The sequence below is a fragment of the Bos indicus genome, chromosome 9, assembly GCF_029378745.1.
Source record: "Bos indicus isolate NIAB-ARS_2022 breed Sahiwal x Tharparkar chromosome 9, NIAB-ARS_B.indTharparkar_mat_pri_1.0, whole genome shotgun sequence".
NCBI lineage: Eukaryota > Metazoa > Chordata > Mammalia > Artiodactyla > Bovidae > Bos > Bos indicus.
The window spans coordinates 7,956,565-7,981,793 of record NC_091768.1 but is presented as its reverse complement, the minus strand read 5'-3'; the positions used below and the strand labels follow the sequence as shown (position 1 = coordinate 7,981,793).

Below are 25,229 nucleotides of genomic sequence, written 5' to 3'. Positions count from 1 at the left end.
ACAAGAAGCATTATTTTAAAATGACTTCATGAGTATGGATGTATAAAACATGGATAAACAGATAGATAAACCTGCAACTATGTAACTATTATTATATGTTCAGAAAACGAAGATCATGGCATCCGGTCCCACCACTTCATGGGAAATAGATGGGGAAACAGTGTCAGACTTTATTTTTCTGGGCTCCAAAATCACTACAGATGGTGACTGCAGCCATGAAATTAAAAGACGCTTACTCCTTGGAAGGAAAGTTATGACCAACCTAGATGGCATATTCAAAAGCAGACATTACTTTGCCAACAAAGGTCCATCTAGTCAAGGCTATGGTTTTTCTTGTGGTCATGTATGGATGTGAGAGAATGGCTGAGCACTGAAGAATTGATGCTTTTGAACTGTGGTGTTGGAGAAGACTCTTGAGAGTCCCTTGGACTGCAAGGAGATCCAACCAGTCCATTCTGAAGGAGATCAGCCCTGGGATTTCTTTGGAGGGAATGATGCTGAAGCTGAAACTCCAGTACTTTGGCCACCTCATATGAAGAGTTGACTCACTGGAAAACACCCTGATGCTGGGAGGGATTGGGGGCAGGAGGAGAAGGGGACGACAGAGGATGAGATGGCTGGATGGCATGACTGACTCGATGGACGTGAGTCTCAGTAAACTCTGGGAGTTGGTGCTGGACAGGGAGGCCTGGCGTGCTGCGATTCATGGGGTCGCAAAGAGTCAGACACGACTGAGAGACTGATCTGATCTGATCTGATCTGATAACTATTTTAACCCCAGTTAACTTATAAAAGAATATAGATCTACTGTTAATTTGAAACACAATCACATGATAAGAGTTTTCTGTGTTAAGGTCCAGGGTTATAATTATGACAGTATTACTAGTAGAAAATAATATTTTTTTAATTGGAGAGAAAAAAAGTGCCTTGCAAAGACCTTTCCAACTCAGATAATAAACCTACTTATTTTTTATATTCCAAAAAATTTTAAAAAATTACAAAGTACTTGAAGATGGACTGACAAGTTTATGGCTGGACTTAGTTGATTCATAAGTGTTCTTTCATTCTTGAGCTCCCGTGACTTTATAAAGAGAAAAATACAAAAATGGTAGGAAAGGTGGAATTTATTAAATATGTTAACTGGCAACTCAATCTGACAGCTTTAAAAAGTCATCTTAAGGAACAGTTTCATTCTAGATTTTGACCAAGGATTCAGAGGTTGTAACAATGACAGAATACTGATGGCTTCAACGGGTAAAGCTGCCTTAAGCTGTAAGGGCAAGTATTTGTGTCGGCCTCAGGAAGCAAGAGTACGTAAAAAAGAAACAGCATGGTGACTAAACAACCTCTATTATATATGTAAATTTGCTAAGAGAGTGGATCCTAAAAGTTCTCATCTCACACACACACACAAATTGCAACTGTGGTCATGAATGTTAACTGAAATGATTATCTTAATCATTTCATAATACATATATCAAATCATTATGTTGTATACCTATAACTGATACAATGTTATATGTCAACTATAAAATGAAAAGGATTTAGGAAAAAATAAACCAAACAATTTTTTTTTGGATCCTAAACTGTAGAGACATTTACATGGTCACTGAAGTAAGTTTTAGATGTTTGTTTATAGTATACAGATTTGGAAATCAACTTGTCTTATTTTTGTTGTTGGGTTCTTGGAGACATAATGGAGACATTTCCTTGACTGTCTCTTTCACACCCTAACTGTCAGGACATTTAGATCAACCATTGAAATACCTCCAGCATCTGACTTCTTGTGTTATTTCCACTGGCACTGGGTCCAAACCATAGAGCTGTCTTGCCTGGCCTATTACAATAATTACCCTCCCATCTCCACATGTCCATTCATAACCTCGACTGTCTCCATAAGTCAGAAGGGTCCTTTCAGGACAGGCATCAATCTGGTCTGGTTTTTCGGCTCAGATTCTTCAGTGGTTTTGCATCTAGTTCAGACTTACAGTCAAAAGCCCTCCAATGGTCTGGTCCTCAGCCCCTTTCTGACTTCAGCTCCTCCACGGCCCCTCTGTCAGCCACCCCACCATCACTGGCCTCCTTCAGGCCTCTCAGATGTCGAGCACAAGGACACATCAGGGCGTCTGTACTTATTCCTTCTGCTGGAAAAGTCTGTTACCACAGGTCACCATGTCTCACACACTCAGGGCATCTCTGTTCAATTAGCACTTCTCCACCATCCACCCCCTCCGCTCTCCCCTTTCTGACCCCTCCTGATGGATTCTTTTACTTGTCTTCATATCACTTAGTATCACTGGGCATGTTAGATGGTGCTTGATTGACCTCTGTCTCTGCTACAAAACACAGGTTTCACAGAACAACAGCTTCATCTGGTCTGTTCACTGAGAAATCCCCAGAACCTAGAACAGAACCTGACACTCTCTTAACACCAATTACATCCACGAGTTATTACCAGACTAGTATACTGACACTAGAGAGCATCTGAAGGGGTTTCAGTTGGGTTGAAAGGAGAGCATGATATCCCCAGGAGGAGTAGGTCTTTCCTGCCACTAGAAGCATCAGGTATGACCTTTTCTCAGCAGCCTCCCCAGACACTCACCGCCGACCATTTGGAATAATTGGTCATAGAAAATGCAATAAGGTAATTCCTACTAAACAAGAAATTATTCAAAGAACTCAATGCTGCATAGCATTCCAAACCATAGTTTTAAAAACAATGTTTGAACTATCTATTTTCCCAAGGAAACTGGTGTGTTAGTATCATTAAAAAAAAAAAAGACAAGTATTTTTAGTTTGTTCTTTCTGACCTAGAGAAACACATACCACATGCTTCACATGTCTAGCAGGAAAAAGTATAGTGAGCCAGGCAGATGAGGTAGAATCTGACGCTTTCAGACTCAAGTCTCGCTGACTTAACCAACATCAGGTGCTACAGATAAACAACCAAAAAGATGTTAAATTATGTATTTTTCAGGCTTGATGTCAACTGACTACAGGCGTCTGTTTTTTTCAAAGAAAGAAAGCTAAGCAAGTGATGGAGATGTACAAACAATGAATGGAAGCAGGGATAGGAAAATAAACCTAGAAAGAGAAGCCACTTTATTTTTATAATTACATCATCAGACTGAAGGTAGGTTTCTCAATGGAAGAACAAGATATTCTACTAAAGAAATGATTAAACTTACCTGTGAGTGTAAGAAGGAACATAGATGTGATGTTGATGAGACAGCGTTGTGGAGAGAAAGGAGATGCCAAAATTGTATTATGCCATTCTTGAGATTGAATTTGGATTCGATTCCAGAAAATATCAAGTGTGAATGTTCATTATGAAAAGCCCAGTGTCTTATATTTCTAAACCAAGAACAGACAGCAATATCTAGCTTGGCAAAGAAAAGTGTTTTAACGTTAATATTTTAAAGGCATTGGCCTTATTGGATTAACAAGGGAAAATGGAAACTATACTTTCCAGAATATTCTATGTCTTAGGGTGTATATCGGAGAAGATGATGGCACCCCACTCCAGTACTCTTGCCTGGAAAATCCCATGGATGGAGAAGCCTGATAGGCTGCAGTCCATGGGGTGGCTAGGAGTCGGACACAACTGAGCGACTTCACTTTCACTTTTCACTTTCATGCATTGAAGAAGGAAATGGCAACCTACTCCAGTGTTCTTGCCTGGAGAATCCCAGGGACAGGGGATCCTGGTGGGCTGCCGTCTATGGGGTCGCACAGAGTCGGACACGACTGAAGTGACTCAGCAGCAGCAGCAGGGTGTATATAGGAGTGACTTCTGAAATTCCTTATTAAAGCTAATAAATATAAGATATATTTTGAAACTTTTTTAGCCTAATAATATTCCTTTTTTATTTGATATTACCAACTTTGAATAGTTTTGAAGGAACAGCTGTGAGACAGCAGTAAGCAACATTGATCTGTGCAAAGTAAATCCTTAGAGATAATTGTATCAGAATGTTAAGGGTGAATCCATTTCCAAGCTAAAGAGCTTGGAAATATAGATCTTGTTCATTGGGCATGCACTTTTCCTATAAAACTTTTATGTTACACCATCAGCTATCATGCAAGATGTTTCTTAAGTCTACTGTTCTGAACTTTATTAGTAATTCATATTAACTACAGTAATCATTTTGACATGTTCTCTGTCTCCTATTAATTACATGACATTGATTTTCTACTGTCTTATTCTGGAACATTTTATACTGTCTATCTCTGACTATTCTTATTCTGACACCAGCAACCATTCTTTGGTTTTTTATTTTCCCTGTCGACATTGATTACTGTTCAATAACTTACATGATTTCCTTCCAGTATAATGTGTAAATCTTATCTGACCATATAGTATATTTCTTAACCTGGTTTATTACTATACCTACTTTTCCAGGTGAGAATATATTCTAGAGATCTCTCCATAGTCATACATAGAGATATTTTTTTTATTTGGATATAATTGAAATATAACATTAGTTTCAAGTGCACAACATAATGATTCAATATTTTTATATTTAGTGAAATGATGACCACAACAAGTATAGTTAACATCCATCACCACACATAGTCAGTAGTACTGCTTTTCTGGAGAATCCCATGGACCAAGTAGGACCAAGGCCTACTCTCCATAGGGTTGCGAAGAGTCGGCCATGCCTGAAGCAACTCAGCACACACGCGCACACACAGGCATCACCTTCCTTCTTACCCTCTTTCTGTTCTGAGAATTGAAAAAGCTTCTTTGGCCTCAACTATCACTTCTCTGCAGTTGACTACCAAGCGTATATCATAACTATTACTTCTCTACCAAAGCCTAAGACTGTTAAGTAGAAAGTTAGGCATGAACAAGGAGGGGTAGCCTCGCAGATTCAAGCTGATCTTTAAACCCCATCTCAGACAGGTCCCAGTGCAGCCCAGGAGAGCTCACAGATACCCTACAAAATAACCAGAGACTGTTCCAACTCAGGCACAGGTGCCCTAGGCACACAATGGATACAATCTAACCACAGGGGCTTCACCAACATCTGGACGTGTGCCCTTGATCGCTGCTGTGTTCTCCAGTGACCTTGGACAGCCAGGAGCCCATTAAGCATTCATAAATATTCTATATATACATATACCTTATATAACAGACTGAATTATGGGAAAAGCATGCACAATAGAGCCTGTTGTTATGTAGCTTGCAACTGTCAATCCAAACGGTCAGTCCACACCTGCCTAGATGAATATGTAAAAGCCCTCTCTTGAAAACCCCCATACCTCATCCTTCTGAAGCCAGTGCCTGTCTTGGCTTGGCCTACCTCTCCCTTGAGGTGTTCTTTCTCTTCTTTCCTTAATAAACTTGTTTTTGCCACATGTAAGACCTCAGATTCTTTGCGTTCTTACCAAGAGCTAACATCCACAAAGGAGGATCCTCTTTGACCCTCCTAAAACTGGTACCAAGACCACATTTTATTTTTCACTGGAGAGGTACATTGCATTTAAACATTAATATGTGAAAGACACTCTCAGATACTTGTTGAATGAATAAGATCCCAGTTCCTTCCTTCTTTATGACACCTTGTTCAGTTATGGAATGCCATCGTTTCTACCTTCAGAGTCTCAAACTGGTGACCATGTTTTGGGTTCTTTTCTATCACCAACTCTTAATTATCTCCTGCATGGAGATATTGTAAAATATTATTTTAAAATATATTATAAAAAACCTTCTAGTCTTCAAGTCGTTCTCAATTTCAACAAATTCTATTGCTGATGTAACTGGTGTCTCTCCGGGGCACAACTCTCACATCTGGCCAAGCCTAAGGAGCTCCCTATGCTCTTCAGAATCAGAAACTGTCTTACACCAGGTCTCAGCATGCCTCTCCAACTTAGTCTCATTTCTTTCACTTCTGTAAATGGGCGTCTTTATCAAAATAGACCACTTAGCCTATAAACACTATCTCAACTTTGAGAACTCTATTCTGTTTTTGCTAGAAGAACATTCTGGAATGTCACCACCTCCTTGCCACTCACTGTCCCTCCGACTGCTGCCCTGTCAACAATCCAGCCATCCTTCACAGTGTACTCTAAATGATTCTTTCTTAAGAAAAATTTCCAGTTCTTTGCATGGAACAGCATCTCCAGGAATGAATCTCTGTAATGTTTGGTTTACATGACACCACATACCAATGTATACGTGGTATTTTATTCATCTATGAAATCCTTTTAGGTGCACAACTAGACTGCAATATCCTTGTAAGATCATTCATACATTTTAATGACGTGAATCACTGAGGAAAGGCTTTGCTTAAGAGATAAATTCTTATTGTTTTTAATTGAACACAGTCAGTAGACCGCAGCATGCCTCACATCACTGATTATTGAATTCAGTTTGGTGACCACAATTCAGGTTTTAAGTCCAAAATTAAAACAAGCAATTTCTAAAGAATAGGGTATTCTTACCAATAAATAAGGCAAACACAAGGTGTTCCTTGAAGTGGTTATGGAAATGACTAAAAATATAACAGAAAACTATAAAACATTCTGCAGTGACTTTATGCAAATCTAGAGCATGCAGAAAGGGAAGAGGAACTAAAGAGCCTCTTGATGAAAGTGGAAGAGGAGAATGAAAACATTGGCTTAAAGCTAAACATTCAGAAAACTAAGATCATGGCATCCGGTCCCACCACTTCATGGCAAATAGATGGGGAAACAGTGTCAGACTTTATTTTGGGGGGCTCCAAAATCACTGCAGATGGTGATTACAGCCATGAAATTAAAAGACGCTTACTCCTTGGAAGGAAAGTTATGACCAACCTAGATAGCATATTCAAAAGCAGAGACATTACTTTGCCCACAAAGGTCCATCTAGTCAAGGCTATGGTTTTTCCAGTGGCCACGTATGGATGTGAGAGTTGGACTGTGAAGAAAGCTGAGCATCAAAGAATTGATGCTTTTGAACTGTGGTGTTGGAGAAGACTCTTGAGAGTCCCTTGGACTGCAAGGAGATCCAACCAGTCTATCCTAAAGGAGATCAGTCTTGGGTGTTCACTGGAAGGACTGATGCTGAAACTGAAACTCCAATACTTTGGCCACCTCATGCAAAGACTTGACTCATTGGAAAAGAATCTGATGCTGGGAGGGATTGGGGGCAGGAGGAGAAGGGGACGACAGAGGATGAGATGGCTGCATGGCATCACTGACTCGATGGACATGGATTTGGCTGAACTCTGGGAGTTGGTGGTGGACAGGGAGGCCTGGCATGCTGCGATTCATGGGGGCGCAAAGAGTCGGACACGGCTGAGTGGCTGAACTGAACTGAGAGCAGCTGGAATGCATACACTTGCCCTCTCACTCTGGTCAGGTGAGACTGCACATGCCCTGTTCTGTCTGGGACTGCAAACAACGTCACATCTCCTGCTCAGTGACTGGCTTTATGCTACTGCCTCCAAGAATTCTAAATAGTTTTGAGTCATGAGTTTGACTTTCATCCCCAAATTCTATTTTCTACTATAATAAATATGCAAATGCTAAAAGAATGGACAGTTTCAAGAGAGAATGGTTAACAAGTCACAGGGGACCTGAGGCTGAAGTATGAGAAGAGGTTTGATTTGACAATAGGGAGATTCCAGAAGGTTTTCTGAGAGGCATTTCAGGAAAGTGATGAAACATGGGGCTGAAAGGAAGAGAGGAGAAAATGTTTGAAGAGAAAGGGTAAGAAGTCAGTTTAAACTCTTCAAGGCATATTTTTCTTGACCAAAAATAACTTTAATGCAAATAACAGTAAGATATAGCCACACTGAGGTAACTGACAATATTTTTAAAAATATATTTAAAAATTCAGACTTTTACTCAAAAAAAGTCAATCACTTCCTATTCAGTATATTTAGAACATATACAGTATATTTAGAATACAACAGTTTGATAAACTAAGGCATACTGAAATTTAAGTCTCTCTGTTGACATCAATGTTTCATATTCATTGATTTATTCAGTAATTATATAAGCTATTTAATAGTGTTTACTATGTGCTCACTAAATTTTATTCACTACAACTTATCATTTGTCTATTTGAATGTCATACTCACACAAAACATACAAAAAATATTCAATTATCTTATAAATTCATTGGCTTGTTTAACATCTTTGTTCATAGAATATTTTTCCCAAGTCTTATGTTAATAAACTTCTTGAGGTCACAAGTCTTTTGAGAAAGTGATCAGGGCAATGGACCTGTTCCCTCCCACAATGAACATGCTACATTTATACGAAAAAGTTCATAGACTTTTAGCATGTAAGAGCATCTCAGTTATCAAACATACAGGTAGGGACACTTTTCAGATAAAAGGAGCTTCAAAAGTTTTCATGTGAATTATTTCCGAAGAAAGTCTAAATCTTTCTAAGACATGTCAGTCATTTTCCTGCCATCTTAATCGATTGCAGGAAATTTTATCCTGATAAACAAGTGTTGCTCCCACAGGCAGTATCGGCTCCACCCTGCTAGTTTCTTTCAGAGCTTCTTTTTCATCATCTCAGCTATTCCATTTGCTATGTATGTGATCCTAACACCACCATCTCTGCTCCTAAACCATTCTACCTAAACCAGGAACCAGGAAAAACAGAAATACTGAACCTATATTTAAACTTGAAATAAACTAAGCTATCAGCAAGGTTCTGAGACTCTTAATCATATGGTCTTTCTTTTATATGTGGTTATTCAACTCTTTTTTTTTTTTTCTCAAGAGTTTATCTCTATTCCCAGAAAAGTGAGGAGGCTGTGCATACTGGCTTTATTTAAAAAAAATTGTAATCTCTGAAAACATGATGATCTTTTAAAATTCTTTGTGGAGTCTTACTCTAACACACTAAACAAGAATAGCCAGAAGGAATAGCAAACTTTATTAGTTACTACTTTATTTTTCACTAACATGCTGTGTGTGTGTTTGGAGGCCTGCAGGCATGTATGTGTAAGTTCCATGTTGAATAACTAATATTTGGACTTAGGATATAAAATGAATGCTAACTCACACATTTCACAATTTGTCACTGCAAATTATTCTCTCTGGGTGTCCTTGTCCTAAATCATTGGACATACCTGACAAGACAGTATAGTCATGTTTTATATATATACTAGTATCAAATATGATAACATGAAGAATATGAATAGTAAGTAATTATTATTGGTATCCTCCAGCTTGATATAACTGGGTTGTGATGGCTAATTTTATGTGTCAACTTGACTGGGCTAAGGGATGCCCAGGTGGCTGGTCAAACAACATTTCTAGGTGTGTCTGTGAGTGTATTTCTTAAACAGACTAGTATTTGAATCAGCAGACTAAGTATAGATCTCCCTTACCAATGCAGGTGGGCATCATACCATCCACTGAGGGCCTGAATAGAACAAAAAGGCAGAGGAAGGGAGAATGTGCTTTCTGTTTAAGCGGGGACATTCATCATCTCTTACCCTTAGAATCCAGCACTCCTGATTCCCAGGTCTCTAAATTCAAACTGGGACTTACACCATTGGCTTTCTTGGCTCTCAAGCCTTCAGGTTTGGACTAGAACAACACCGTCATCTTTCCTGGCCTCCAGCTTGCATAGAAAGATCTCAGAACTTCTCAACCTCTAAAATTGCATGAACCAGTCTCCCCAGATAAATCAATTTCCATGTATCTATATATATCCTACTGATTCTGTTTCTCTGGAGAATTCTCACTAATATATGGATATTCTTTGGAAAAATCTTAAATATTATTGAGGATAACCTTCTTCTGGTCATCAAACAACAGTAAGTCAGTTCCTGTGCTAGTATTTGGAACAATAACAATGAATAAAATCTCTTCTGGCTAGTGTAATAACTGGGGGATATTTATGCACAGGACATAACCTTTTCTTATACGGACAGTCAGTGCTGCATAAGCGAGCAGAAGGCCAGACAACCACACTGTCCTTACACAAGGCTGAAGGCAATATAGGACGATATTGGTTTTATTTGCAACATTAAACTGCTTTGAGTTACCATGCTTAATATACTTCTTTAATAATTATAAAGGAAGTAGGTGAATCTAGGTAAAGCTTAATTTTAATAAAAAAAAATACACAAAGTTTTCAAAAATCTATTTGGGAAGTCAAAAGAAAGGTAAAGAGGAATAAACATCTGCAATTGATGTCTATTTTTGGAATTTTTGTTGTAAATAATACAAGTAACACAGGGAATTTGACATGCTACTATTCAAACAGCCTAGTTACTACACTCTGAGACTGGCTCTGTTTTTTAAAGTTTTCTTCCAAACACATTCTGAATCAGTGCCATGTTTTGATCTGATAATACTTTTAGCCAGTAATGCATTTTAGAATTAGATGTTAACATTTACAAAAATCAAGAAAACAATAGTTTTTGCTTTTACCCTTTAGTTTTTTTTTTTTTTTTCTTTGTAAATTATTTTGCAAATTGTCCAATTTTGCATAGCACACTTCCTGGTTCCTTCCTCCCCTCAAAATTCATAGTCCCTTAGATGAGTGGTTCCATCTTGAGTGATCGGCAACCCCAAATCTCTCAAGGGTTTTCCTTTCATTTGCCCCAAATTCACAGCCCAACATGGCACCCCCTTTCCCCAGAGACATTACCTTTCCTCTCTTTGCCCAGACAATTTTGAATGGATATTTAATTTGAATTTTCTCTGATTTCTGAATTCGTCCTACTGAAAAGATACTATTTTCAGTCATTTTTTTTCTCATTGCCCATAGCAAAGACTGCTCCCTTCATCCCTGAACCAGAACAAGATGCTAGACATGCACACTGGGGAGAAGTCTGGGGTCTCCACCACCTCCAGAAAGTGGACTAAGACATAAGTCTAACTCATAAGACATAAGTCTAAGCCCAGGTTCGATTCCAGGGTTGGGAAGATCCCCTGGAGGAGGAAATGTCAACCCACTCCAGTACTCTTGCCTGGAAAACCCCATGGACAGAGGAACCTGGTGGGCTACAGTCCAAGGTATCGCAGAGTCAGGTGTGACTGAGCAACTAACACTTTCAGTTTCTTTCTAACTCATAAGACCTCCAGCTGCATAAAGATGGCCTAAGGGCAGGGAACCCTCTCCAGACCTTTGAGTACTCCAATACACAGGTTCTTATCAACTGAAGAATACTCCCGGTAGTCAGCCATCCATTACCTGTTACAAGTTGAGGCTACCCTGCTGGATGATATCTCAGAGTCAAATGAGTCCCTGTAGTTCTAAAGGATTCAAGTATAGAATGAACCACCACACCATAACCATAAGGAAGTTATGTTCTATAACAGTTGAACTCCCCTGGTTAATCCCTCTACCAAGTTAGGCCTCTTTCTGATCTGCAAACTAAAACTTACATAGCCTGTGAATATGAATGTGAGGTAAGATATCTGGATTTAAGCACATTATGACCTACAGTTAAGGGTCTTTATGTGAAGACTGCAAAAACATGACAAATGAAAGAAAACGAGAGTCCCAGTAACATCATGAGAGGAATCTTTAAAGAAACAAAACTGTAAACAGTGCTGCGATGAACACTTGGGTACACGTGTCTCTTTCAATTCTGGTTTCCTCTATGTATATGCCCAGCAGTGGGATTGCTGGGTCATATGGCAGTTCTATTTCCAGTTTTTTAAGGAATCTTTACAATAGCCAGGACAGGGAAGCAACCTAGATGTCCACCAGCAGACAAATGGATAAGAAAGCTGTGGTACATATACACAATGGAATATTATTCAGCCATGAAAAAGAATACATTTGAATCAGTTCTAATGAGGTGGATGAAACTGGAGCCTATTATACAGAGTGAAGTAAGACAGAAAGAAAAACACCAATACAGTATACTAACGCATATATATGGAATTTAGAAAGATGGTAACGATAACCCTATATGTGAGACAGCCAAGGAGACACAAATGTATAGAACAGTCTTTTGGACTCTGTGGGAGAAGGCGAGGGTGGGATGATTTGAGAGAATAGCACTGAAACATGTAAATTATCATATGTGAAACAGACTGCCAGTCCAGGTTTGATGCATGAGACAGGGTGCCCAGGGCTGGTGCACTGGGATGACCCAGAGGGATGGGATGGGGAGGAAGGTGGGAGGGGCGCTCAGGATGGGGAACACATGTACTCCCATGGCTGATTCATGTCAGTGTATGGCAAAAACCACTACATGTTTAAATGCCATTCTCCCAAATCATCCCACCCTCTCCCTCCAATCCAGGTTCGATGTACGATACTGGATGCTTGGGGCTGGTGCACTGGGACGACCCAGAGGGATGGTATGGGGAGGGAGGAAGGAGGAGGGTTCAGGATGGGGAACACGTGTGTACCTGTGGCAGATTCATGTTGATATATGGCAAAACCAATACAATATTGTAAAGTTAAAAAAAAAAACCCACTACAATATTGTAAAGTAATTAGTTTCCAATTACAAAAAAAAAAGAAACAGAACTATAAACCTGTATTCGCTCAACGCATATACTATTTAGGAAGAATATTTCTTTGTTCTTGCAGTTTTTCTTTTAACCACAAAGAGAAATGTGCCTTTCAGTTAACATAACTGCTGGAGGCAACAGCAGCCAACGGACCTGTGGTTTTGCTTCTCTGTGTAATATCCCCTTATGAGAGACAGTGTTACAGGCGGCTAAAGAAGGAAAGACGCTTCCGTTTCACCTATGCTAACATTACGGATCTACTACAGAGGGATCCGAGAGACACACGGTGTCCAAGGACTCACTCAAGAAAACTTCAGCGGCAGCAGCACCGTGATAATGACCCCTAAAGGTCTCTCAAATGTCGCCCCACCCCCATGGAGACTGAGCACTCCCTTGGGACACTTAGCAAGAAAGTGGCTCCGCATCTTTGAGAACAGTGTTCAGAAGCCCACGAAGGTTTATTTTTTATATAATCACATAGCATATACTGTATATTTTCAACATGAGATTGGACAGTAATAAATGCTTGGTATATTTCTGTGCAGATAAATACAAGTAGGCCTATGTAAATGTATACATACACACATACACGTGCAAGTGTGTGTGTGTGTATGTGTGTATAACACACATGTTGTTTGACCCACTGAAAAACCAGACATGAAGTATCCATAATACATTATCCACAATACTCAAAGATATGAGCAATGGGTATGACACTTAGAAATATATGGGTCAGATACCTGCAATGATTTTTTTAAATTTCAGTAAGATTTTGGGAAAACATCCTATTTCTTACCTACATTTCCAGTCATTAAGTATGAATTCTGAAAGTCCATCATCCCCATTCCAACAATGTGTATAAAATCTTCAATCACCTGCATTAACTCTATCGAGCCTGGATAAATCTACAAAAATAAGCAAAGGTTAGATGGAATAAAACAAATCTACATAACAGAAAACATAATGAGTTAAAAAATGACACAATGAAATAATAAATCAGCTCTGATTTATTTGAACATGTTTCTACAACTAGCAAAGCTGTAATTTTTGTTTACTTCTTAAATTTATGTTTATTAATTTTATTTATTAATATTTTAAACCATCTAATATTTGTATTTCTTGCACTAGTAGTTGAGAATGATAACAAACATCACACAGCAAGAACTCTGGAGATGATATGATACCATGATTGACACTTCATAAATCTAAGAGACTCAGAAACCTAACACATTGTACACTTAGAAGTAGCATGTCTTCACTTTTGATGGGGTCCTTTCCTCACTTAATTACAACATAGAACAACCACTGAAATTTGAGGGCTTTTTACATTTTCTTTTCTTTTTTTTTTTACTTAGGATCTACATGATGAACACTGAGAGAAAAAAAAAAGAATTATCAATATCATAAATATTTACATACTGTGACATTCACTGCAAAATAACTATCTTGGAAGAGACACATTTCTAATAATTATAATAGCTACTGTATCAATAATAATGTTGGCAATACTTGCAAGATAAAAACAGCTCTAGTGTAGGCATCTTACATGTACATACACAAGATACCCAACACCAGACACTTCACAACACTGGAAACAGATGTGTGTTTGCTAACAGATGACCTGATTCTGGCAATAGCTCATAACGAGTGGAATGTGAGGTCCATTTAAAAAGACACATGAATTTTAGCATGTGTAACCCATCATGCTGAAGAATTCAGCCCTCATTATATAACCATATTAAAGCAGAAAGTCTTTTGAAGTTAGGTTCATTTCTTTTAGTCATTCAGCTTCACTGCAGCTTCTAGCCATAAAAAAGTTAAGTGGATTAGAGAGTCTTAGTGGCTTCCTATTTGCAAAAGCTTGTGCAGAAGGGGAGGACATACTCTGATTAGCAGAAAGACATGTTGGGCAGGGTGGCCAGTAGAACTGTATGTATATTTTACAGGAGCTGTGGCTGCACCAATCCAAAAATCAGACACTTCAAATGCATCATAGACTTACATATAGCTGAGGACAAGAACAATGGCTGATAGTTCAAAATGTATGCCATAGATAGCTGTAATTTTTTTAATTATGGAAAGATTTGGGGAGAAATGCTATTTCATTCCTACAGTTAGTCATAAACTATGAATTTTGACAGTTCATTCCAAAAATGTACAGGACATTTCCATCAACTCCAAACTTCCTCCTGCTACTGTATTTTTCCTTCTGTTTTTGTGTAGGTGTATGTGTCTATGAGTATGTGTAATATGTGTAAATACACATTAAATAGAAGAGGCTTAATTCTCCCTGTTGAAAATAGAGAAGAGACTCCCTCTGTAATTAACCCCTTGCTCCCCTCCCTTTTCTTAGGGGCATTTACTTTAGAAAATGTTGTTCAGTTGCTAAATTGTGTCTGACACTTTGCAACCCCATGGGCTGCAGCACACCAGGCTTCCCTGTCCTTTACTATTTCCCGGGGCTTGATCAAGTTCATGTCCATTGAATCCGTGCTGCTATCTAACCATCTCATCCTCTGTTGCCCTCTTCTTTGCCTTCAGTGTTTCCCAGCATCAGGATCTTTTCCAGTGGGTCAGCTCTTTACCTCAGATGGCCAAAAGCACTGGATTATAAGAAAATGAGTAACTGTTAAATCCTCTCTATGTCTTCTTTGAAATGTATGTAAACATTTTTGAAAGCTAAATAGCTTCTTCCCAACTTAAAGAACCAGGGATGTCTCTCAGTGGAAAGTGGTCATCAAGGAAGGCAGGACTCTATCTTGCATTGCTGTCGGGGGTGGGGAGGATCCTAATTCAGAGTTGCAAAACTGTCTGCAGGCATTAAGATACAAGAGCTTATTTTTTCTTTGAAGAAGTGAAGTGAAGTCGCTCAGTCGTGTCCAACTCTGTGTGATCCCGTGGACTGTAGCCTACCAGGCTCCTCCGTCCATGGGATTCTCCAGGCAAGAATACTGGAGTGGGTTGCCATTTCCTTCTCCAGGGGATCTTCCCGACCCAGGGATCGAACCCAGGTCTCCCGCATTGCAGGCAGACGCTTTAACCTCTGAGCCACCAGGGAAGCATTTTTTTTTTTTTTAAGTCAATTAAGTAACAAGATGGTAATCCCAATTATCAAGTGAATTTAGGATGAACTGCCTGTGACAAATGGTGTTATCAAGTCCTCTTAAGCAAGAACTAGTTACTGTTTATCTTGAGGACAGAGTGTAATGACTTGCATCCTGTTTGGATGTTTGAAAGGGTGAAGTTACTCTATATCTCTTAGTGAATTGTCAGTGATACACACCACATTCTGGCTTAATGCCTGTTCAGTAATAAAACTGCTTTCTTTGTCATCTACCTTTGGGGAGAGGTTTTCTAGGGTGGAGGCAGATTTTGTTTGTAGCAGATTTTGTTTTGTTTATATTTTCCAAGCAGATTTCAAATATCATAGAACAAGGGCTGATATATATATATTTTTTTTTTTTTTTTTTCCGTAAAGGGTCAGAGAATAGCTCTGTGGCTCATGGGGTGTCTGTTGTTCCAACACCCAGCTGTGTCCTTGCTGTACCAGAGCGGCCATAGATCCTGTGACTATGCTCCCAAACTATTTACAAAATAGGTGTCAGGCTGGATTTGGACCAATGGTCACAGTTTGCACACTCCTGTAGAGACACACGAGCTTTCAGTATAACTAAGAAATGCCAGTCACAATATTATGATTGAAAATGACCCGTCCATTCCAACTACGATCTTAGTCTATAAAACAGTGCTATGTGAAATGCAGCCTTTTTCCCCTACTTTAGGATCCTGAGATTTTGGGCTTCCCTGGTGGCTCAGATAGTAAAGAATCCACCTGCATGAAAGAGATGTAGGTTCGATCCCTTGGTTGTGAAGATCCCCTGGAGAAGGGAATAGCAAGCCACTCCAATATTCTTGTCTGGAGAATTCATAGACAGAGGAGCCTTGCAGGTTACAGCGCAAAGAGTTGGACATGACTGAGTGACTAACACATATACTGTGGTTTTGGTAGGATGCTTTAGCGAAACATAATTTAGTCCTTCATAACTGGGGCTGATGTGCCATAAAAAAATTCTGGAATGACAGTTTATTGTCCAAAAGTGTGAATTCTTGATGGCAAAACCCTTCTGACTTCAATATTCACCATTTTATGCTGCTAGTTTTCCAGGTGCACCCAGACCTATGTTTTATTGAGCTATTCCTCTAAAATAGATAAACGATTCTCTCTGTAGATTTTAAACAGCTCTTATTTTCAAAGAGTTCACCCTTAGTGTCAAAAACCTGAAGATTCTTTTATTACGTGGGTACATTTATGACAACACTGCTACAAAATAGTTGATTTATTTCAAATAGTTGTTTCAAAGAAGCATTAAAGATAATAACTACTGAAAATATATTTAAAAGATAAGAATATAGCTAACTCACAATCACAAGTAAATAGGGAGATTATGAATGTAGGATTTTCCATTGACAAAAAGTTCTGCCAATGTTCACTGATTGTTCAAGTTGGGATCTCATAGTAAATAATACCATCTGATGAATTATAGTCTTGTTTTAAATAGGGTAGTATTCATTTGATCTAAATATATCCATAGTGAATAGTGACCAGAATTCTGCTGCACTCAGCCTTTGCAGTGTGTTCTACCGAGAGACACTGTTTTCTCACAGTGAGTGAAGGAGGTTCTCCTCTAGAAGGAAGCCAAGGGCAAGTATATAATTCAAAGTAGTAGGAAAAGATAGATTTAGGGTCTTAGACTAAGCAGTGATTTTTTTATTTTTTTCTTGCTATAGCCAGAAGCACAGCACGTGTACCTGATAATGAGGTGGACCATGCGGGACTATTTTTAGAGTTCCTGTGATAACAGACATAGTGAGCTTTACTGCTGAAGGCCCAGAGCATGATCACAAAAGGAAGAGCAGAGAGAAGAGGAGCTCCCTGAACCTCAGTAAATACTCTCAGTTTCAATACTGCACTGCTGTCTTGGATTTTTTAACAAGGATCAAGTATCAAAAGAAAACTTAAAGCCATTTAACATTCAGTTAAGTTAAATTTCCACAGGGTTTATAAAAATATGCTTATTCTCCCTTTGTTAACTTCTAACCCACTTTTTTTGTGTTTAAGAAAAAATATTATTAACCACGCGTCAGTCAGTATGGCACAAATGGCATTTTTCAAATAATAACTAGAAAGATGGTAACGATAACCCTGTATGCGAGATAGCAAAAGAGACACATATGTATAGAACAGTCTTTTCGACTCTGTGGGAGAGGGAGAGGGTGGGATGATTTGGGAGAATGGCATTGAAACACGTATAATATCATATGTGAAATGAATCACCAGTCCAGGTTTGATGCATGATACAGGATGCTCGGGGCTGGTGCACTGGGATGACCCAGAGGGATGTTATGGTGAGGAAGGTGGGAGGGTGGTTCAGGATGAGGAACACATGTACACCCGTGGCGAATTCATGTTGATGTATGGCAAAACCAATACAATATTGTAAAGTAATTAGCCTCCAATTAAAATAAATAAATTTATATTAAAAATAATAACTAAACCAGTAAGGCTATTTGCTACAGTTTAACGCTTAGCAGAAAGAGAAAAAAGCAGAATACATTTTTTTTTTTACTAAGAATTCATTTTTACAACTCTTGGCATTGAATCAAAACAGACATCTGTATACATAATTCAGATTACACGTAACATTGCAGTAAATACAAATGATGTAACTAGTTAGTACCCCACAGTTTAGTTTGCAATATCTCCTTTTAGATTTGTTGTTTTTCCCTATAGTCTGTAGACAGGAAAGAAAATGATGGCTGAGCTGCATAGTCATTATCTGTTAATACCTTAAAGTTAGATATTAAACCTACACCATTTTTTCACATTTTAAATATCATTTATTCCATAGATTGTCATGATAAAGGAGCTTATTTGTTTTCTCTAAATTTAGTATGAAATAATCTAGAATGACTTAAATTTTTCATTTTATGCTCTTGGAATAGCAAGCCGTTCCTTTTTTCACAGATTAAGAAGCTTGATTTAGCCACTTTCACTTTAAGTTCTGAAATAACCTGGTCTTACCTGCTGTGCATCTTCCCATTTTTCCTTGTTGTCTTCATCGAGAAGGTTGCTAACTATTTGAAAGAAGTTCTGTAAATTAAATTAGAAAAAAAGATTTAATGTTACACGAGGGAGCATACTTGCTGACAACATCTATTTGGACTGATAATGCACTGAAGGTCTAAACACTGCCATATTGCTTGATGATACCAACATACCATCCTGGAAGATCTCTGAGGATCCCTCAAGATCCTGGGACTTCCAGTGACTTTCCTACATATATATCCACCTCGGAAGATAGCAGAATAGGTACAACAGTTCTTTTCTCTCACAGTCATTTGTCCCTGATTCTGCTGTCTCATGCCACCATATGATTATTCCTTACAAAGAAGCCCTCTTTGTGAGCACCTGTAAGACAGCCCCGTGCGTGTCTTATTCAAGTGGCCCACTTCCCTGGGACCCACGTTCGCCTCTCACATGGCTGTGTCGAAGGGCATGACGGTGAAGGCACAGCTGATGAGTGAAGCCTTCCTCGGTGGACCCGGGCTCTGCCCTTTTTGCTGGCTATATTATTTTAACGGTTACAACTACATATCGTAAAGATGGCATGCAACTTTTCAACAAGCACTCAGTAAATCTTGGCTATTTTCAAATCCTTGCTTTTGATTCCCCTGTCCCTTGCAGCAAGTCAGAACCAAGAAAGGAATGGTCACGTGGTCCTGGGGATGTTCCAAATCTTTGCCCTTCCCCACGTCCCTGATGACCCATCGGAAACCCACTGACAGCACTGTGTCCTGGCAGTGCTCACCGCCAGTTTCAGCGTCCCCTTTCCAGGCAGGCAGGCACCTTGCAGGGTTCACTTTCTGTGTCATACACCCACATGGGCGGTGTTAATGCCTGGCACCTACACAAGGGGTGGTTACCAAGGATGGACCTCCCCGTCCTCTCATCCTCTCTCTGTCCTCAAAACACAGGGGCCAGGAGAGGAAACCCAGGGTGCCAGTGACAGGGGTCACGGGAGGCCCAGGAAGTGTACAGTGAACCTGCGACGTCTGTGTAAAGCGACACGGATGGTGGTCCCCGCTGCTGTCCTTGGAGCCCACCTCTTCCAACTAGTCTGCCTGGAGTTAGCAGGAACACTGCCTCACTGATCCACTCAATACATTCGCTTGGGGCAGGTCTCCCTTTGGGGGGTTGGGGGTGAGAGCCAGAACGTTTTTACCTCCTTAGCCTTCCTCCCTCTCCAGCTGGCTTTTCAAAACAGGCCTTTATTCGAATTCTAAATTAATTGACCTGGGTGTTTTTAGAAGGAAAACAAAGCTGCTCCATTTCCTCCTGTGCTCTGAATCTGTTAGTATCTATATTTAATTGCCCTATTTGTGCTATTTATTTTAATAGTTCCTGGCAATCACATGGTTGAAACATGTTTTGAGTCACAGCCTCAATAAAAGTTACAGAATATTTTATGCAACTCTGGGGAAAGAAAAAAAAAAAAAAACAACGGGCAAGGCTGTGTGAGACTGGTTTTCTAATTCATTTAACCTTTTTGTACTACCAGCCATTTTTTCCACTTAAAATGTCCTGGTTGGAGTGATAACATTTTAAGAGCTTTGTCCATTGAGCTGTAACTCTACATAGGAGCAGAAAGAATTAACCTTCAGAGTTCTCAGATTGCCTGTGGCTGGTGAACTCAGCAGGGGATGTGATGCTAATGAGACAAAAGTTGCAGACTGTATCCCTGTTCACACCAGTGAGCAGAGCTGAGGTCCACGACCGAGCCCCTGCCAGCTCTCACACAAAATTCATGCCGCTCCTAACGAGGGTGCCACGCGAATGGGAAGCAATTTGTGCAAATGCATCTCCATTTCTGGGAAAGCATTTCACAGAGCGTGTTTTACTAACAGAGGGTCAGCGACTCCGTGATGTACGCCAAGGCCAGTGCGAGCACACGTGATTCCTTGATCAAAATGATACATCCAGAGTTAGGTTTTTCAAAATCACCAGAGCATAATGTAAAAAACACAGATTTTTAAAATATACGTTCAAGCAAACAGAGAGTCTATGAAAGGCTGTTGGACCACTCTCCAAGGCCAGTAAATAGTACTTGACTCTATCGGCGAGGAGAAATAGCACAGAATAAAGCTCTCATTCCATCTTCCTGTGGCTTAGGTTTGGAAATGGCCAGTTGTGGGGCCATGCAGGTCACAGGACTTTTCACTTTCATGCATTGTAGAAGGAAATGGCAACCCACTCCAGTGTTCTTGCCTGGAGAATCCCAGGGACTGAGGAGCCTGGTGGGCTGCCGTCTATGTGGTCGCACAGAGTCGAACACGACTGAATCGACTTAGCAGCAGCAGCAGCAGCAGCTAAGGTCACAGGGGCTAAGTCAGAACATCCCAGGTGAGGGGATGGGTAGGCATTTATGGGGATACTGGACTTTTCCTGTTTCTTAGTGTATCTTCCTCACATGCAATGCCTTTTTCACAGCAGGTGGTTAATAGGAAATAACAGAGTTATAAAGTCAGTATACCTGCATTTCTCCAAGACTCAAGCATCATTCCTTGGAGTTGACCCTGCTCTAATCTGTCTCACAGACACTGGGGAAGAGGTATATGTATGGAATCTGGAAAATTGGGGAGAGACAGACATAGAGAATGGATATGTGAATGCAGGAAGGGAAAGGGAGAATGAGTTGAGAGAGTGGTGTTGACATATATACACTACCAGGTGTAAAATATAAAACAGCAAGTGGGAACCTGCTGTCTAATACAGGAATCAACTCTGAGCTCTGTGATGACCTAGATGGGTGGGAAAGGGAAGTGAAGGGAAGTCCATAATAGTGGGGATATATGTACACATATGGAGGATTCTTGTAGCTCAGTCGGTAAAGAATCTGCCTGCAGTGCAGGAGACACAGGTTCGATCCCTGAGTTGGGAAGATCCCCTGGAGAAGGAAATGGCAATCCACTCCAGCATCCTTGCCTGGAAAATCTCATGGACAGAGGAGCTGGTGGGCTGCAGTCCATGGGGTCGCAAAGAGTTGGGCATGACTAAGCGACTAACACTTACTTAATTATTTACGGCTGATTCATGTTGTTGTACAGCACAAACCAACACAACATTATAAATCAAGTATACCTTAATTAAAAAAATAAATATGGAAAAATGTATTTCAATACATCAATTCACCTTGACCTCTGCTAAAGACCAGTGTGAGAGAACAAGGCAAAACCAAACAGAACAGAATTCTGAAGAGGGGACTCATAACATTTAGGTCACTGAATTGAATTTTTGAGAAAAATATAAAGAAACTTCCACAGCAGCAGATGCACTCCTTGTAGTTTTTTTAGGAGCGCTGCTAACTGTGGTCAGATCACTCTTTTGATGAATTATGGATCAAGTCTCTTAGCCCCGGAACTTCGTCCGACAGTGGGTTTCTGTTTGGTTTTGATCAAGCTCTGATCTCAATGACTTACACCAATTTGAAAATTGAGAGTCCTTGGCAGAGTCTGAGTTTGGAGCTTGAACTAGCTGACCTAGTTTAAAATACCCCCATTACTTATATTATTTGTGTGGTTGTGGGCTTATGTGGCCCACCACCACTTGCCTTCTCTGTAAGGCAGGGATGCCAACAGCTGCTGGGGAGAGCACTTGTGAAGCTCAGAGCTCGTTCTCCACATAGTAATCGGACACAAGCTAAGTACTCGATATATGGAAGCTTTATGATTTTATTCCCTTGGTGCTATCATTTTTATGACTGGCTGCATGATTTGTATTTACAGCCACATTATGGCCCATGATTTGTTCAGCAGAAAACTCTCCTTCCTGCTCTCCCCTGGGAGGGGTTTCAGAGCTGTGATGGTGAGACACCTGCTGCGTGGCAGGCCCTGTGCCAAACAGCGTGGGCACTGAGTTCAGGAGGCAGGACTCTGCTTGTCCTGGGCAGGAAGTATTCTGAAAATCAGCACAAGGAATGCACGTCACAAAGAGAAGCGCCAATGTCCCTGCCACATTCAAAGTGCAAGTCCTAGGTTTAGCCACAGGAGACTAAAAGGACACTCACTTTCATGGAAAGCAGTAACTAACAAATTCTTTGCTCTGTGCCTGTCTGGCTTCCACTTGACAAATTTCTTAGGGACAATCTATGATTTTCTATAAATATACTGAGGCACATCTCAGCACATGCCTTTAACTGAATTCGTTAGAGAAAGAGAGCTATAGATGAGGCTCCTAATCTGAGATATCTGAGCCACGGGAAGCATGTTCTCCTCCCTTCAATCCAGCAGCAAATGCCTGGGCACCAAGATGCAGAGACGGGCCCCAAGGAGTAAGAGTTAGTTAGAAGAATGGAATGCTTTCATGGATTGTGGTGATCCGACTAGAAATATAAGGGGATTGTAAGGAAAGCTTCAAAGACAAGCAGGGACACAGGGACACTCCACTAGGATTGAGATAAACACCTCAGGATAGTCGTGTATCCCCAGTCCAGACAGCAGATGCAGGTCAAGTGTGATCCAGCCCCTTCCTGCCTCTTCACCCCCTCTTGAGCTATCCTGCCCCCAACTCTCTCTACTCCAGGCTCAGCAGACTACTCAGAGCATCTCAAACACGATTCTACCCAGCTTCTGGATCCAAACAATGTGGCTCCCTTTCTTCAACCATTTTTCTGTTTGTTTATTCAAAGAGCCGTTTTTTTCTTTTTTCTTTTCCCTTGCCCTCCACACATAGATTTACATGCCATTTCCTCAAAAATGCTTTCAGATGACCACCACCCCCTAAAGCACATGAGGTCTGCATAGACTCTTTATTTATTTATTTATTTCTGATTAGTGACCATTTTTATCTTTCACTTACCAGTACTGTCATCCTTCATGACTGGCAAAAAATTCATGGAAGAAGGAAATAGCCAGTATATGGAAGTAATCACCTACAAGAATGTGATGTGAAGGAAGGGGTCCTATCTACTAGAAGGGCTCCTTATTCTCTGTTCTGTGAGCTGGTGTTCCCCAAAACCTGGAGAATCAGTATGACAGTCTCTGCAGCCAGGCATGAGCACCCCAGCAAAACCACCATGAGCTCACCCAGAAACAGGTAAGAGCTCCTTTACCCTAACGTCAGGCAGGCAGCAAGCAGTCATAAGCACCACATACAGGGCAGCAAACATGATGAGCTGCAATTGTACTGTGTAGGTTTTTTGTGTGGTTTATCACATTTCTTAATTATGATGCATTTATGTGATGATCGGTGTAGGGCTCTTTCTTGACCAGCCTATCATTTAGTTCAGATTATTTCTATTTTGCTCACTCTCATGCCCCTAGCATACAGCACAAGGCATAGGAAAATATAAATACTCAAATATTTCAACTTGACTGGCTTCATTCCTACTGTGTAGAAGACCCTGGGATGAGCACTGGCGGAATAAAGATCGTGGATAAATGGTCCCTTCCCCAATGTGCTGCCTCCTTTTCAACACCGTCCTCTGCTCTATACACAGGGCTCTTGTATGTTTGTATGTCCAGGGAAGGAGATAAGAGTGCTTAGTTTTGCAAGTAAGGAAGCTGGTTTTCCTGATTAAATATAGGACCAAACTCTTCCTATTTCAATGGCATTTTAAAATTAATTTTTCTTGGAACATAGTTGCTTTAAAATGTTGTGTTAATTTCTGCTGTACAACAGAGTGAATCACCCACACATATACATATATACCCCCTTCCTTGTATTCCCTTCCAATTTAAGTTACAACAGAGCACTGACTAGAGCTCCCTGTGCTATACAGTCTGTTCTCATTAGTTTATTTTATCCATAATATCAATATTATATATATGTCAATCCCGATCTCCCAATTCTTCCCACCTCCCACTTGGTATCCATAAGTTTATTTTCTACAGCTATATCTCTATTTCTCCTTTGCAAATGAGATCATCTATATCATTTTTCTAGATTTCACATGTACGCATTAACAAAAAAACACTTACACACTACTATTTATAAGCTGGGCTTCTCTTGTGGCTCAGAGGGTAAAGAATCTGCCTGCAATGTAGGAGACTCAGGTTCAATCCCTGGATAACCAACAAGGACCTACTGTATAGCAGAGGGAGTTCTAGTCAATATCCTGTAATAATCTACAAGGGAAAAGAATCTGAAAAAAAATGAGTAAGTATGTATGTATAATTGAATCACTTTGCTGTATACCTGAAACTAACACAATATTGTAAATCAACTATACAAATTCTTTGAAAATGTCATTTTAAGTCTCAAGGCCATCATGAGCACAGACACCCACTTTTGGGCTCCAAAATCACTGCAGATGGTGACTGCAGCCATGAAATTAAAAGACACTTAAGAAAAGTTATGACCAACCTAGACAGCATATTAATAAGCAGAGACATTACTTTGCCAACAAAGGTCTGTCTAGTCAAAGCTATGGTTTTTCCAGTAGTCATGTATGGATGTGAGAGTTGGACTATAAAGAAAGCTGAGTGCTGAAGCATTGATGCTTTTGGACTGTGGTGTTGGAGAAGACTCCTGAGAGTCCCTTCGACTGCAAGGAGACCCAACCAGTCCATCCTAAAGGAAATCAGTCCTGAACATTCATTGGAAGGACTGATGTTGAAGCTGAAACTCCAATACTTTGGCTACCTGATGCTAAGAACTGGCTCATCTGAAAAGATCCTGATGCTGGGAAAGATTGAAGGCAGGAGAAGAAGGGGACGACACAGGATGAGATGGTTGGA

At 40.1% G+C, this 25,229-nt stretch overlaps 1 protein-coding gene across 4 annotated transcripts in view; it reads right to left on the bottom strand.

The window, feature by feature from the left end:
• Positions 1 to 25,229, bottom strand: part of ADGRB3 (adhesion G protein-coupled receptor B3) — an 894,978-nt gene that overhangs the window by 427,350 nt on the left and 442,399 nt on the right. For all 4 annotated transcript variants that reach the window (XM_070795670.1, XM_070795669.1, XM_070795668.1 and 1 more), the window contains 2 exons: positions 18,517 to 18,585; positions 13,231 to 13,339 (listed from right to left, as the gene is read on the bottom strand). In XM_070795670.1, coding sequence (XP_070651771.1) covers positions 13,231 to 13,339; positions 18,517 to 18,585 — 178 coding nt within the window. The remainder of the gene's footprint in view (positions 1 to 13,230; positions 13,340 to 18,516; positions 18,586 to 25,229) is intronic.